We start from the raw sequence: 16,514 nt of genomic DNA, 5'->3' as shown, positions 1-16,514 counted from the left end.
CAATGGACTCACAGAATGTAGGTTTGTACTTGTAATTCTGCATGTGGGGCGTTCAGATCTCATTGGTACCATCAAAAGGAGGTACTGATCAGAAACTTCGCATCTGAACACAGGGAGGAAGGGGCAATTAGAAAGCCAGTCACCCCAGTGTGCTTTCACCCATGCTCTTGATGACTTGGTGAGCTCATTCAGTGATACAAACTGGGGTGGTCCCTGGGTACAATCCCTGGTCTATGCCGACTTAATTGATCTCAGTAATTTGTCTCTGTGTCCCTGAGTTAGGGAATAAGGGAATTGGGATGGGTACCTGCTCTTGATTGCTATCCAGTGACCACTGTTAGAAGTGTATGGCCTAGAAATTCAGTGGGCTGCGCCACCAGTTAGCGCCCAAAGAGGGCACTCAGTGGCTTTAGCGCCACTGGCCACGCCTCCCGCGATATTTTGCGGGGCACTAATGGCGGCGTTAGCTTGTAGTGCTGCGCCGCCACCGATGACGTCATTGGTGTGCGCAGCGCCCCGCTCCCGCCCCGATGGCGATATTTGGTCGCACCCGCCTCTAACGCCGGTCGCAAATCGCGACCGGTTCACAGGGCCTACCTGTGGCGGTAGTGGCGCAAATTAAGGTGGAGGTGCGGGGCGGCCATTTTTTCCGGTGGCCGCCTGCCAGCACCTCCTCGCGCCGCCCTCCCCGGCCTCCTGATCCACCCCCCGGGCAGTGCCGGCTGTGTCCCAAAAGCCCGGCACTTCTCCTCGGTGTCGGGCTCTTTTGCTGGCACTCGCGATCGGTGATCGCGCTGGTGCAGGCCCCTCCCCCTTAAGAAGGGGAGGAAGGCCTGCAGTACAGCAGCACGCCGTGCCACAGCATGTGGCGCTGTGGCACGTAGCGCGGCGATATTCAGTTTGAGTGCCCCAAGCGGGACTGAATATCGGGAGGGCGCAAGCGGCTCTGGCCGGAGCGCAAATTCCAGCGCCCAGGCGAGCTCGGCGCCCCAAACGCGGCGCCACCGAATTTTTAGCCCTATATGTGCAGATGTCAAGTGCGGATAGTTTTTTCACTTAAGCGGTCAGGCTATTTGAGGTTGGTGAAGTGCACTCCAGCCTCCCAATGATATATGGTTGTTACAAAGTAAATTTCTTTAATATCTGACAGCTAGCACTGGTTGTTCTTATGGCAGCTTACCAAAGAAACTTGTTTGTGAAGATTCCAATTTATCAGAAGCTGCTGGGAGCTGTCAACTGTCAGGTCACACTGTCTCTGGCATACAGAGATTAGATATACCATCTTGTACCAATCTCCCTCTCTTCCATGCCCAACGCGCCCCCCCCAGCCCCCCAATAACAATCTGCCCATTCCCATTTAACCTGTTTTACAACCAACCTTTCCTCTATTTTGACAGTGTTGCTTGACTTAATAAATCCAACACCTATTCTTTTCTTCCTCTAGATATGATACAACAGCAACTGAATGTAAAGAAAGACATTGAGCGTCACGTGCGGGCTTTGTCTAATGACATGGTGAAGCTTAGCATGCTGTTAACAAAGAACACCTCTGTGAAGGATTCACTTGAGCAGAATAATGTACTCATGGAAAATGAATTTGTAAAAGCGCTGAAGGTTAGTACAGGCAAAATACATAATTGGAGAAAAGTTAAAAGTTAGCAAATATACAACTCCCTTCCATCATAAAAGTCAGTGAACCACCGCTGTTTGATCTGTCCTTGGTTAGATGAAATCTAGAGAACTGCAACTAGTTTTGGTTCCCTCACATGGTGGGTGATAAAGTAGCTGTGGAAAAGATTCAGAGGAGAGCTACAAGAATGATTCCTAGCTTAAAGAACCTTAGTTACTCAGATAGGCTTAGCGAGCTAGATCTATTTACTTTAGAGGTGCATAGACTTAGAGGTGACCTGATAGAGCTATATAAAATAATGAAAGGGCTGGATTACATGCCCATTGATAGATTATTTCAGTTTGACAGTTTGGGGAGGCTCATCCATTTAAACTACGCAAGAGTAGAAATAGACTAGATGTTAGGCGGTTCTTCTTTTGCTAGAACAGTGAGCGTCTGGAATGTGCGGTGTATGCAGACTCTCTGCACACCTTCAAAGGGGAGCTGGGCTGGTTCTTGGCTGGGACAGAGATCGCATCATATGAAAGGTAAGTGGATCAACAGTTAATGTACAATTGTTAATGTGATCTCCTGGACTGCTTTTGATTGCTAGACAGGGTCAAAGAAGACTTTTCAAACTATTTTCCCCACTATTGGCTCTGGGGTTTTTTCTGCCTTTTTGCCTTGCCCAGATTACGTAGCTGCTGGGGGAGGGTAGGAAGTGTCTAGTCACGATGCTCCAGGCATCATGAATTAGGGGCAGGCTTGATGGACCAGCTGGTCTTTTCTTGCCCATCATTTTCGTATGTTTGTATGATTCCCAAAAGTTCCAGTGGATCATTTCCACTAGTCCTCTTGGTTTTTTTTCTCATGCAGCTTCTGTAATGTTTCAATTTTAGAACTTTGTGAAATACAACTTTATGTTAGAAACAGGTACAGCTGGTCGACATAACATAGTTGTAAGCTACCAAGGTCACAATAACCAGCCTACATAAAACTTTCCAAAATAATGGAAACTAGGACTCTACTTTTCATAGAGTCATAGAGTTTTACAGCACAGAAAGAGGCCCTTCGGCCCATCGTGTCTGCGCCGCCCATCCATCCCTGTCCAGTCTAATCCCATTTTCCAGCATTTGGTCCATAGCCTTGTATGCAATGGCATTCCAAGTGCTCATCCAAATGCTTCTTGAATGTTGTGAGGGTTCCTGCCTCTACCACCCTTTTGGGCATTGAGTTCCACATTCCAACCACCCTCTGGGTGAAAAAGTTCCTCCTCAAATCCCCTCTAAATCTCCTGCCCCTTACCCTGAATCTATGTCCCCTTGTTATTGACCCCCCTACTAAGGGGAAAAGTTCCTCTTTGTCTACCCTATCTATGCCCCTCATCATTTTGTATACCTCAATCAGGTCCCCCCTCAGCCTTCTTTGCTCCAAGGAAAACAACCCCAGCCTGTTTAGTCTTTCTTCATAGCTGAGGCGCTCCATCCCAGGTAACATCCTGGTGAATCTTCTCTGCACCCTCTCCAAAGCAATCACATCCTTCCTATAGTGAGGCGACCAGAACTGCACACAGTACTCCAGCTGTGGCCTCACCAGCGTTTTGTACAGCTCCATCATAACCTCCCTGCTCTTATATTCTATGCCTCGGCTAACGAAGGCAAGTATCCCATATGCCTTTTTAACCACCTTATCTACCTGTTCCGCTGCCTTCAGGGATCTATGTACGTGTACACCAAGGTACCTCTGACCCTCTGTACTTCCTAGGGTCCTACCACTCATTGTGTATTCCCTTGCCTTATTTGTCCGTCCAAAATGCATCACCTCGCACTTTTCAGGGTTAAATTCCATTTGCCACTTTTCCGCCCATCTGACCAACCCGTTTATATCGTCCTGTAGCCTAAGGCTTTCCTCCTCGCAATTGACCACCCCACCAATTTTCGTGTCATCTGCGAACTTGCTGATCATACCTTTTACATTCTCATCCAAATCATTTATGTAGATCACAAACAACAAGGGACCCAGCACCGATCCCTGAGGTACCCCACTGGACACAGGCTTCCAGTCACAAAAGCAACCTTCGACCATCACCCTCTGCCTCCTGCCACTCAGCCAGTTTAGGATCCAACGCGCCAAGGCACCCTGGATCCCATGGGCTCTTACCTTCTTGTCTGACAGATGCGATTGTCTATTGGAATTTGATAACTGCTAATTTAGTTATCCCTTTTATAATGCATAATAATAGGGTATGCATACATTCTCCATTTGATGAAATTATTTCTGATTCCCCATAAATGTTCCTTCTTAAAAAAAAGTTTACTGGCATCTGTTTAAAGTTACTTTTGTAATACTCATGTGCTGCCAACATCAATGATTGGTTACATTTCACTGTCTCTGGAGAGACAACATTTTACTTTCAAGCATTCTTTTTCAAAATTCTTGGATGGATATTTTTGTAGTTTGTAGAAAGAGCTATTTTATGTTGAATTTAAATGAGCAACATTTGTAAAGCCGTTTCACCCACTTAGACTGATTCTGGCAAAGACTGTGCTTAAAACTTTGCTTAAAAATTAAATACGTCTGTTCATATTTCAGCAATCTTTAATTAGGTATGTGATGGTTGAAACTCAATGGTTTCATTGAAAATGTGCTCTGCCTACTTGAAAGTGGCGAGTCAGCTAGCAAATCACAAGACAAACAATGGTGCACAATATGGGATAAACTCTTAAATTCAAACTTGCCTTGCACATCTAAGTGTTATTCATTTTCTTTCAGGATGCTGAGCGAGAATCTATTGTGAAGCAGCAAAATCTGGACCAGATGAAGGATGAAAAAGAATGGCAGCTTAACAGTCTTGTGGAAGCAGAGTTAGTAACTATAAGAGTGTGTGGCTCAGACTTTAGATCTGCAGTGGACTCAAATGATGATTCAATAATATTAATCTTGAATGGCTTTAAACAACAACAACTTGCATTTAAATAGCACCTTTCATATAGGAAAACCTCCCAAGGTGCTTTACAGGAGCATAATAAGACAAAAATTGACACTGAGCCAAAGAAAGAGTTATAAGGCCAGGTGATTAAAAGCTTGGTCAAAGAGGTATGTTCTAAGGAGGGTCTTGAAGGAGGTACAGAGACTGAGAGGTTTAGGGAGGGAATTCCAGAGCTTCAGCCATCTGGCTGAAGGCAGATTGTGGGATGAAGGGAGTGGGCGCTGCAGAAGATCCAGAGTTGGAGGAACGCTGTTCTTTGAGGGTTGTAGGGCTGGAGGGCGTTACAGAGGTAAGAAGGGACAAAGCCATGGAGGATTGGAACACAAAGGTGAGAATTTAAAAATTGAGGCGTTGGTGGACCAGGAGTCAATGTAGGTTAGCGAGCACAGGGGTGATGGGTGAGCTGGACTTGGTGAGGGTTAGAATATGGGCAACAGAGTTTTGGAATAGCCCAGGTTTATGGAGGGTGGAAGATGGGACGTCGGCCACTAGAGAATTGTAATAGTTGAGTCTGGGGGTACAGAAAGCATGGATGAAGGTTTCAGCAGCAAGGGCTGAGGCAGGGGCCGAGACGTGTGATGCTACAGAGGTGGAAGTAGACAGTCTTCATGATAGCGAGGATATGGGGTTGGAAGCTCAGGTCAGAGTTAAAATAGGACGGTGAGGTTCTGAACAGTCTGGTTCAGCCTGAGAGAGTGGCCAGACAGGGGGATGAAATCGGTAGCAAGGGAACTGAGTTTGTGACGGGGGGCCGAAGAGAATGGCTTCATCTCCCCAATGTTTAATTACGGCTCACCCAGGACTGGATATTGGAGAAGCAGTCTAATAGCACAGAGGCAGTGGAGTGGTCAAGAGAGGTGGCGGTGAGGTAAGATAGCACAAAGGCAGTGGAAGGGTCAAAAGAGGTAGTGGTGAGGTAGAGCTCGGTGTTGTCAACATACATGTGGAACCTAATGTCATAACTTCAGATCATGTTGCCGAGGGGGAGCATGTAGATGAGAAATAGGAGGGGGCCAAGACTAGATCCTTGTAGGACTCCAGAGATAACAGGGCAAGAATGAGAAGAGAAGCCATTGCAGAAGATTCTCTGTCTATGCCTATGTCTAAGGCTCCCAAAGAAGCCTTAGCGAATTGCTGCAGTGCATCTTGTAGATGGTACACACTGCAGTCACGGTATGCCAGTGGTGGACAGAGTGAATGTTTAAGATGGTGGATGGGGTGCCAATCAAGCGGGCTGCTTTGTCCTGACTTGTGCCTTGTAGATGGTGGAAAGGCTTTGGGGAGTCAGGAGGTGAGTCACTCGCCGCAGAATACTCAGCCTCTGACCTGCTCTTGCTACCACAGTATTTATGTGGTTGGTCCAGTTAAGTTTCTGGTCAATGGTGACCCACCAGGATTTGGTTGTTGGGGGATTCGGTGATGGTAATGCCGTTAAATGTCAAAGGGCGGTGGTTAGACTCTCGCTTGTTGAGATAGTCATTGCCTGGCACTTGTGTGGCGTGAATGTTACCTGCCACTTATCAACCCAAGCCTGAATGTCATCCAGGTCTTGCTGCATGCGGGCACAGACTGCTTCATTATCTGAGGAGTTGCAAATGGCACTGAACACTGGGCAGTCATCAGCGAACATCCCCACTTCTGACCTTATGATGGAGGGAAGGTCATTGATGAAGCAGCTGAAGATGGTTGGGCCTGGGACACTGCCCTGAGGAACTCCTGCAGCGATGTCCTGGGCCTGTGATGATTGACCTCCAACTATCACAACCATCTTCCTTTGTGCTAGGTATGACTCCAGCCGGTGGAGCGTTTCCCCCTGATTCCCATTGATGAATGCGGTTGTTATTTCACTGGATACATTTGATAGTACCGTTTTTGGACCTTCTATCCCTATGGCCAGGATGAACTAGAATGGTTCCGGCAGATTCTGTATTCAATGTTGAATCGAACAAGTGTTCAATCCAGCCATTTTTTATTGGAGTTTGTGGTCACTTTCAATTGGCTACTACACGGCTTACAAAAGAATGCGGGAGACAAAGTGGTCGGCAATGAACACGTGATTAACCAATTAAGGGATTGTTTGATCTGGCTGAACGGGTCTGAAGTATGCAGCGGTCTGGTGAATTTCACTGGTCTTTCATCTTGGTCAGCTGCAATCGCAGGCCATTGGGGGTGGGGGCATGAGGGGAGGGGGGTGACTGAAGGCGGCGGGGTTGCCTGAAAGGACAGGTAATCACACTTCAACAGGGTCGAACAGCTGCTTGACTGTCCGAAATAGTCGGCCCGTTAAACGGCACGTTTGTAATTGACACTTATGCAAATGGCCATTTGCCCGCGATAGGTGGTTATCCGGGATAAATGGGGACGGTGCAAATGGTGGGGACTGCACTTTCACTTTTAAACAGGGATCCTTATGGTGAAACTTCCTCTTTACTAAAACTGTATAGAAATCTTTCTGTTTTCCATATTTTTGCATCCCTGTAGTTCCACAATTGATGTGAAACCATTTCGTATTTCCCAGCGTACTTTCATCATCTATTTGTATTTATAGGCGTCAGATTATGCTGTGGGAGAAGAAGATACAGCTAGCAAAAGAGGCACGATCAGCTGTTGACTCAGATGTTGGCCAGAGTGAGATACGAGCCATGAGAGCCGAGATACACAGGATGCAAGTCAGTTCATCTGCAAAGATGATGCAGAACAATGAACTAACAATTAATTACTGGCAATATTTATCAGTTTTACCTGCTCTGATAACAGTTCTAATTCAGTGGTCTCAATGCTGAGACTGCTAGATGTTTTTGTAAAACTGGAGGAAAGTGTAAAATAGTTGTACCTGAATTCTCTATTTATTCCTCTAGACTTACGTCCTCTAGATTTGAATCCTTAATTGATGTGAACAATTTGCTTGTAAATTTTATGAATCTACTTCATAATTGTGAAAACTTTGCAAAATGTTGTTCAAAATCTCATTGAAAAACCAATCCAATGTCCTTAATCTTTCTTAATAACTTGGACCTGGTATCTTTATTATGCTATGCTGCACTCTCGCGAGAAAAAAAAATCCTTCTTATGGTATCTGCATATAGAGCAGTCTTTTGTCTGGTATATTGGTCACATTTGAAAATGGCACACTTGAAAGTGTCACATAAGCAAACGTTTGTGTCACAGAAGAGCAATTTGCCTCTAATTGAACCCAGGTTGTGCTTGTTTAACTTTGTGTTTGAAAAGGACAGGCCACATCCAACATAAATTCAGCCTCCACAGCAGAATAATTAAATGGTATAGCAATGCTGTCTTTATAAACGATGTACAGGAAACTTTGTGATATCCGGCACCGACGGGACCGAGCTGTTGCCGTCCCATCAAAACTGCTGGACAAACCAGCGGTAATGTTAAAACATACGGAGCTTTTGAGCTCCGTATCTAGCAACAAACCCTGTTGCGCTTCTAAACAGTTGGCCGTAGCTTTCAAGCTTCTCTGTAGCTAAGCAACAGCTTTAGCTAGACTTTGCAGAGCCTGACTGGTGAAAAAAAAGCAACGAAAAGAAAAAAAAACTTACTGAACCGACTCCTGAATTTTGCCGGTGGAGCGAGCATTCCGGACAGTTAACCTCCTGATAAACCAAAGTTTCCTGTAGCTGCGACTTAACACAAGAAATGCCATGGAAGATCACAAGCATGTTATAAATAACAGGTGCCGCAAGGCTAATCTCTGGACAGTTCTTAATATCCTTTTTTAAGTGTTCCATTTTTGTTTTCATCATTTATTGACTATATATAGAAATAGTCACAATTATAACTTCATTCAAAAGGCATGACACAGATTGTGACATACTCCCTGTTGATGATTATTCTTTAAAGCAATACTGCAGTGGTTTTATTTTTTATTGTATTTATGTTTACTAAGTTCATGGCAATTGGTGCATAACTTAAAGGCAATGCTGGCCCATCCTTTGGTCATGGAAATTAGCCAGACTCATTTCACTTAACCCTCATTAGTCATCCAAAAATAGACATTCCATCTGTTTTGGTTGAATTCAAACTAAGCTACAGTACTAGAGTTGAAGGGTTCTAATACTTTGTTGTAAAATCACTGTGTAATATCTGTGTTCTTGATCCAAAGATACGCTACAATCAGCTTATGAAGCAGCAAGAGCAAATGATTCGTGAAATGGAGGCTGTTGTCTCGCGCAGGGATACAATTGTGACACGTGGGGAAGCACAGGCCAAATTGGACAAGAAGCAAACAACTAAACATGATTTTCGTAACAAGATACAGGAACTGTGCAAGAAAATTGTGGATATACAAAAGGTGAGATAAAGGAGATTGAGTATTTCTGAGACCCTATGCAATTAAATAAATATGTATTATCCATTTTCTCCCAGCTCAAGTAAAGCTAGTCCTCCACGAGAGGATGGTTGTTGGAGAAGTGTTATCAGTCAGGGCTGCAGGGAGTATTTCTGGTCTTCAATAAACTAACCCAAAACTGTTTTGTTTCATCAATGCAATTATAGTTGATTGTTAAAGTTTAATTGCATCATGGCAGCTTCCTGGGTAACGGCTATTCACATCCATATGCCCATGATAAAATTTAGCAGGTTTGCATATAAGACCTTCAATACAATGTGAGTTCCATCAATTGAACCCTGTACCTGGGGAATTCTGCTACTCAATGAAAGCTCTTTTCTGGTTCTCGTTGCTTGGCAGAGCCCATAGAGAAAGATATAAATTGTGAGGACTGACTGAATAAATCACTGACCTTCTTGATGCAGTGGTACACTGTGGGTTGATTTATGTGACTGCGGTCACCTGAGGCTGCTGGGAATGATGCGGTGACATAAGAAATCCGTGGTGTGATAACTCTTAACAGCTATTGACAAGGCTGTGCTCCTTATTGAGCTGAGCTGACAGTCTGTGACCAGCAGTTTTTCAGCAGTGGTCTCCTGTATGTGGTATCTGGCACAGGCATCCCGCTGTGCTGCTCCTATCACCACTTTTATAGTGGGGAGGTTTCCTGATGTTGGGTTGGGCATGCAAATTGGGGGAAATTCTTGGACTAGCTTGGCCAAGCCTCCATTCACATGCAGTGGGAGATCTTTGGGTTGGCACTAATGGTGAATTGTGGTTTTCTGTGAGTAAAATTTTGGTGGTCATTTGTTGGGGCAGAATTTCAGTGGTAAGACACACCGCCTATTTTTTTTCTTTTCAATGGTGCAAAATTGCTCAAAAATGTGTTTTTATTGGGAAAATCCAGCCCATATCTTTTTTCCCATAATTGGCATCATTTCTATTGTTGTCGAATAGCAGAAAAAAAAACATTGCCACCTTGTTGCTAAATCAGTTACTCACCACAATTCATCATGCTTATAGTTATAAAGACACTTAAGAGTTTTCTGCAAGTTCAAACTCAATCCCAAAGGTAAAAGACCAATGTTGTAATCCACTGTGCAACCCACTGTGCAACCCAGTTCCTCCTACCTTTAAACAATCTGCAAAAAAGGTTTCACTATTCTCTATTTAACTAATTATTGATGATGTTGGTATCACTCTGGCCACATCATTTCTTTCTTAGAATATAGAAGAATATGACAAAACTATTGAAGAGCTGAGGGAATCACAGAGAATCGTGTATGAGCAACTGGGAGAAAAGCAGTGTCAGGTTCAAGATCAGCAGTCTATGGTTGATCAACTTGATGCAAACGTAGAATCTCTACAGGAAAAGAAACGAGCGGTAAGAATGGTTTTCAGACACAAAGAGGGTATTCAAGTTTGAAGAATATGGGCAGGCAGATATTCAAATAATTAATTTGGAAACGATTTTACCGTGTTTTATATGATAATTAAGTGCAATTAATTGAGCTAATCATATGGCATTAGTTTGATGTTATCCTTACATGACAGTGAATAATTATTACCCACTTTGAAAATGTAACTACATTTCTCAAGCCCACTTGCCTTTAATGTGAGACATCCATCGCCTGCCTCAGTGTTTTACACTGAAAGCAAGCTGGAGCAACACAAGCAGGATCAGAAGTAGGCAGCAAATAAGGATTCTACACAGTGGGATCGAGTAAAGGGATACCCATTTGCAGATTGAGAAGAAAGGAGATTACCAACCAAAATCAATAAAGAAAAGGGTGAAATGTCATCAACCTGAAACATTGGGCTGGATTTTCTCAGTGGGGAGCTTTTAGAGGCAGGACTCCCACTTCTCGGGTTTTAGTCCCACCTCCATTGACTTGTGGCCAACCCATGCTATTTTCCCTTGATTGACCTTGTTAAGCCCACCCAGCGGGCTTAGCAAAAGGATTAAATGCCTTTCCCGCCTCCAGGAGACGGGACCCAAAGCTGCACATCTTCCCACCTCCTGGCAAAAGGGCACGGAGGCGGGATGGGGACGGCTTTGCCATCCGCCCCCACTTTCTCCGAATTTACCGGCTGTCCCGCCTCCATGCCCGCTTCCTCGAGGCTTGGAAAATCCAGCCCTATATGTCCTTGAAAAAAAATCCTCAATTTTCTCCCCTGCCTTCTTCTGAATATACATTCTTAATATACATTCTATAATTGGTGGTTGCCTTCCAGTAACTTGGCCAACTGGCCATTATTCATGTCTGAGCTTCGACAGTCCCATTAGGTAATGGGAATATCACAGATTATCCTGTCTTGCTGATGTTGACATATACACACACTTCCAACAGGGGTTGCTGGATAGCAACCAGGAGCTAAAATCTTGACCAATTTTCTCCTCTCTGACCCAGGTTACTGAGACCAGTTTTAGTGCCCCAGTCACTGCTAACTGAGCAGACACAGATCAAAACCAGAGGCACAAATATATGTATATATTTCCTGGGATTTAGAGTGGGGAGCTAAGCTTTCAAATATAGGACTTTGCTACCATGTTGTCCCACAGGCAAAAGTTTTGTATCTTTGTATTCATTTTATACAAAAAAAAGTCTAATTATGGAAACATCTCTCTGTGCTGAGATTGAAACTTGTGATCAGCCTGCAGTTCCACAGCAGTTTCAGCAAACCTACATAATTACATGATAGTTGTTTAGCTCTTATGCAAATGTCATCACACATCAAAAACATAGATGACATCTGTAGCGACAGTTGCTCCCACTTAAAAACTTACAGCAAACAAAACTAGGATGCAGTGTTCGATGTAATGTAACAAATAGAGTTTCATGGATGAAGGAATCCATGGTTGTTTTATTTGATTAGGCACCCAGAACTATAAATAGAATTTGTGGACTGATTTCTGAACCACTTTGTATACGACAAAATCCAGTTATTCAATCTGCATAGATGTCTCGCATTCCGTTGAACACTGCCTCCTGGTTTGTGTTCATCAAACGTTCATCGCTAGCCTAAACATCCACCCCCTCTATCAACATACCGTGGCTGTAGTGTGTACTGTCTACAGGATGCGCTGCAGCAAGTTGCCAATGCTTCATCAACAGCACCTCCCAAACCCGCGACCTCCACCGCCTAGACGGACAAGGGCAGCAATGCATGGGAACACCATCACCTCCTCACCTCCAAGTCACACACCTTCCTGCTGTGGACATATAATCGCCGTTCCTTCATTGTGGCTGCGTCAAAATCCTGGAACTCCCTATCTAACAATATTGGAGGAGCACCATCACCACACAGATGGTTCAAGAAGGCCCACCACCACCTTCTGAGGGAAACTAGAGTTAGGCAATAATTGCTGGCCTTGCCAGTGATACCCACAGCTTGAGAATTAAAAAAAATTGTTCAACTATGTAGAGATGAATTTACAAAAATAAAGAATTCACTGATGAAAAAATGAAGCAAAGGAGTACATATACTGGTTTGCAATAAGTGATGTAAAATATATTGAGTGATAACTCTGAAAATGCAGCAGACCTGCTGTAATCAGCGATGCATTTTCCATATACAGCTAACCAGCCATATTCTTCATGTCCTGTGTATAATGCAACGTCCCTCTAACAGTTTTCTCCCTTACCATCCTCTTCTGAAAACAGTGACTTGTCCTGGGGTATGGTTCTACAAACACCCGCATCCTTCCATTACTTTACCCATGGTCATACTTCACTTGAGCTTGGCTATCAGTATATCAGTGGGCTACTTGATCATATGATAGATCATAGATGAGTCTTATCCGGTCCTGGCCTGACTTCTACACCCTTGCACTTCCAGCAGGGATTGTTAGAACAATGGCTATTTTTCTTCCTAGGGTGCTGTGGTCTATTGTAGTACCTCACTGCCATTCTACCTAAGGTTAGCTAGCTCAGCACAGACCAGGAATAAAACCTGAGAACTTTCTAGTCTGCAAGGCTCAATACCACACCATTTGATGCAATTACTCATTGAGCTATGAAGAGAGTATACGGAGTAAAGTTTTTGTAATTTATGGAGAAAGAGAAAATGAGTATGCTGCCTGCATCGTGTACTGTTTCATTTTACTACATTTTGACTTCTTCTTTGATGTCAGCAAAAGGTTATGTTTGAAATAATGCAGCATTATTGCACACTTAATACATAGGGTATTGTACAACATGCAAAATGATAAGTGATGGTGTATGGGAGGTCAAGCAGCAAATCTGCTCAAAAGACTGAACCATAGCCACTCTAAGCTGGTCGCTAGGAGATGCACAAAAGACTTTCCCTCTGATATTTCACTCCCTTCTATAAAGCATCAGGGAGGTGAATGTGAACTCAGTGGTGTAGGAGGGAGAATCTCTTTGTGGCATTCTGCATTTGTGACCTGCTAATGTTGCTTCATAATTCAACCACTCAAATGTACACGGGAGTAGATCACATTTGCACTTGCTTTGATTTTTCCCTCTCTTTGTCTTTTCCCCTCTCCCTGGGAAGCACATCACTTTACATAGAAACATAGAAGATAGGAGCAGGAGTAGGCCATTCGGCCCCTCGAGCCTGCTCCGCCATTCAATGAGATCATGGCTGATCATCCAAATTCAGTACCCTGTCCCTGCTTTCTCCCCATATCCCTTGATCCCTTTAGCCTTAAGAAATATATCCAACTCCTTCTTGAATATATTTAATGAATGGCCTCAACTGCCTTCTGTGGTAGAGAATTCCACAGGTTCACCACTCTCTGGGTGAAGAAATTCCTCCTCATCTCTGTCCTAAATGGCTTACCCCTTATCTTTAGACTGTGACCCCTGGTTCTGGACTCCCCCGCCATTGGGAACATCCTTCCTGCATCTAGTCTGTCTAGTCCTGTTAGAATTTTATAAGTTTCAATGAGATCCCCTCTCATTCTTCTAAACTCCAGCGAGTATAAGCCCAATTGACCCAATCTTTCCTCATATGTCATTCCTGCCATCCCAGGTATCAGTCTGGTGAATCTTCGCTGCACTCCCTCCATGGCAAGAACATCCTTCCTCAGATAAGGTGACCAAAACTGCACACAATACTCAAGGTGTGGTCTCACCAAGGCCCTGTACAACTGCAGCAAGACATCCTTGTTCCTGTACTCGAATCCTCTCGCTACGAAGGCCAACATACCATTTGCCTTCTTAACCGCCTGCTGCACCTGCATGCTTACCTTCAGCGACTGGTGCACAAGGACACCCAGGTCTCGTTGCACTTCCCCTTCTCCCAATCTATTGCCGTTCAGATAATCTGCCTTCCTGTTTTTGCCACCAAAGTGGATAACCTCGCATTTATCCACATTATACTGCATCTGCCATACATCTGCCCAATCACCCAACCTGTCCAAATCATACTGGAGTTTCTCGGCATCCTCCTTACAGCACACACACCCACCCAGCTTTGTGTCGTCTGCAAACTTGGAGATATTACATCTAGTCCCTCGTCTAGATCATTAATATACATTGTGAATAGCTGGAGTCCTAGCACCGATCCCTGCGGTACCCCACTAGTCACTGCCTGCCACTCGGAAAAAGAGCCGTTTATTCCAACTCTTTGCTTACTGTCTGCCAGCCAGTTCTCTATCCAAGTCAGTACCTTGCCCCCAATCCCATGTGCTTTAACTTTACTCGCTAATCTCTTATGCGGGACCTTATCGAAAGCCTTCTGAAAGTCCAAATACACCACATCCACTGGTTCTCCCTTATCTATTCTACCAGTTACATCCTCAAAAAATTCCAGTAGATTAGTCAAGCATGATTTACCTTTTGTAAATCCATGTTGACTTTGTCCGATCCTGTCACTGTTTCTTTGTACCTTCCTTCTGATGCTCGATTTGAGATCTGGAACTCACTGTATGGGGGAATCACAAACAAGAAATTACATTCCATCACCTTGAGATGCAGTATATTAATACACAAAGGCATTACACCAGCAGGCTGTTGAAAATGCATTAATGGTTAGAGATCATGAAACAGCAAGTTAAATGAGACCGTGTATACAAATAAAATGTATTTACTATCTCTCGTTATTCAGAATCTAAGCAATATAGTGACATTCCAGACACGACTCAAACACCTTCAGGCAGTGAAAGAAGGAAAGTACTTACAGCAGTGCACGTCTGAACAGTCACTGAGGAACGAAACACAGAAGCAAGAGAATCGAATCCACACCATCAGCACTATTATTGACCGTGTCCAGGAGGAGTGGCCCCAGTACCAGGGAGTACTTCGTAAAGTGACACTTGCACTAGCAGCACGGGGAACAGCACACGAGGAACTACCATAAAAAGATACGCAGAAATTGCAGCAAACTAGGTGGTGAAAAGAACTAATGTGGTAGGGAGAACATACATTAAAAAAGACAGTAGGGAGTGGAACTTCAATTAATGCAGTACAACATTATATATGATTAAGTTACTGAGACCAAAGGGTGGCTTGCATACAGAATGTCTTTGAAGAACTATTTGAAATAGCTTGCTTATGAATCTGTAGATTTATGCTGATGTGAATTAATATGTTCAAATAAAAATTGATTTGCTAATTTAATTTTGGTGATCAGATCATTTTACATTAATACAGAGAATGTCCAGAAGAAGTCAAATTGAGAAACCAATAACGTGGTGATATTTGCAACCAAACTGATAAAGAAAATAGAAGAGCACAGGATGTAGCTAAAGGAGGCGTAATCTGGAACGTAATAATCAGTTGTGTATGGGATAACTATTTTAGTTTTCTGAGGACAAGTGCAACAAATAGAAACAAAAGAGGAGCAGCTAACTTAGAGAGAGGAGAGTCAACTATTAATAGTATTACTTGTAGGGTTTTTTTTAAATCAGAAGGACTATAGAAGGAAATATATGAATGGTGTTCAGGTTTAAAGAAGAGGTGTGAAAGAGGTGATACCTAGGTTTCTTCTGCGGACAAGAGAATTGACTTCAGTGAATGGTCACCATTATTAAAGGGAGACACGAAAGTGTGCTATACAAGCCAGTTAAGTTAATAAAAGAGTGTGTACAAAAAGCAGTTTACTAGTGCTGTGCTAAAAAGTTGGTTCAAAACATGAAATTTTTTTAACTAGATCTGGCAAGGTGAGCAAATATGAATAATGGTTACTGCTGACCAAGAGAGAGCAGCATATAATGTTCTTGGGCAAAGAGAGGTAGATAAATAAAGTAAAAGGATCAAATAAAGGATAAGAAAACATTGAAGGGTAAGCTTCAATCCTTTTATACCAATGCAAAGTGTTTCAGAAAAAGCTCTTGGAATTCCAGATAAATATAGTTAGTGAAAATACTGGCATTATAGAACACACTGTGAGCAAGAAATGGAAGTAAAAAAGTATTGAACTTAGTTTCAAAAGTGGCAATATTAGAAGGGGCTAACATAATGATTATTAAAAGCGTGGATATAATGACATGAGAGGGGAAATGGCAGAAGCAATTTAGTATAAATTGCAATTTTATGAAAGACATTTTGTCCAGTAAGGCAGTTATATGAAGATGGTAGATGGCACCAGGTTATCAACTA

General features: G+C 43.4%; 1 protein-coding gene across 1 annotated transcript in view; it reads left to right on the top strand.

Annotated features, from left to right (window-relative positions):
- Positions 1 to 15,533, top strand: part of ccdc40 (coiled-coil domain 40 molecular ruler complex subunit) — a 57,404-nt gene extending 41,871 nt beyond the window's left edge. The window contains exons 15-20 of the mRNA XM_085964106.1: positions 1,445 to 1,614; positions 4,382 to 4,473; positions 7,147 to 7,267; positions 8,722 to 8,910; positions 10,172 to 10,330; positions 15,022 to 15,533. Of these exons, the coding sequence (XP_085820232.1) occupies positions 1,445 to 1,614; positions 4,382 to 4,473; positions 7,147 to 7,267; positions 8,722 to 8,910; positions 10,172 to 10,330; positions 15,022 to 15,273 (983 nt within the window). The 3' untranslated portion in view covers positions 15,274 to 15,533. The remainder of the gene's footprint in view (positions 1 to 1,444; positions 1,615 to 4,381; positions 4,474 to 7,146; positions 7,268 to 8,721; positions 8,911 to 10,171; positions 10,331 to 15,021) is intronic.
- The last annotated feature ends 981 nt before the right edge of the window (positions 15,534 to 16,514 follow it).

Source organism: Somniosus microcephalus, chromosome 21, assembly GCF_052327205.1.
Source record: "Somniosus microcephalus isolate GS21.2 chromosome 21, FLI_Smic_1.0, whole genome shotgun sequence".
In the NCBI taxonomy this organism is placed as follows: Eukaryota; Metazoa; Chordata; class Chondrichthyes; order Squaliformes; family Somniosidae; genus Somniosus; species Somniosus microcephalus.
The sequence above is the reverse complement of the archived record's forward strand: the minus strand, read 5'-3'. Positions and strand labels throughout refer to the sequence as shown.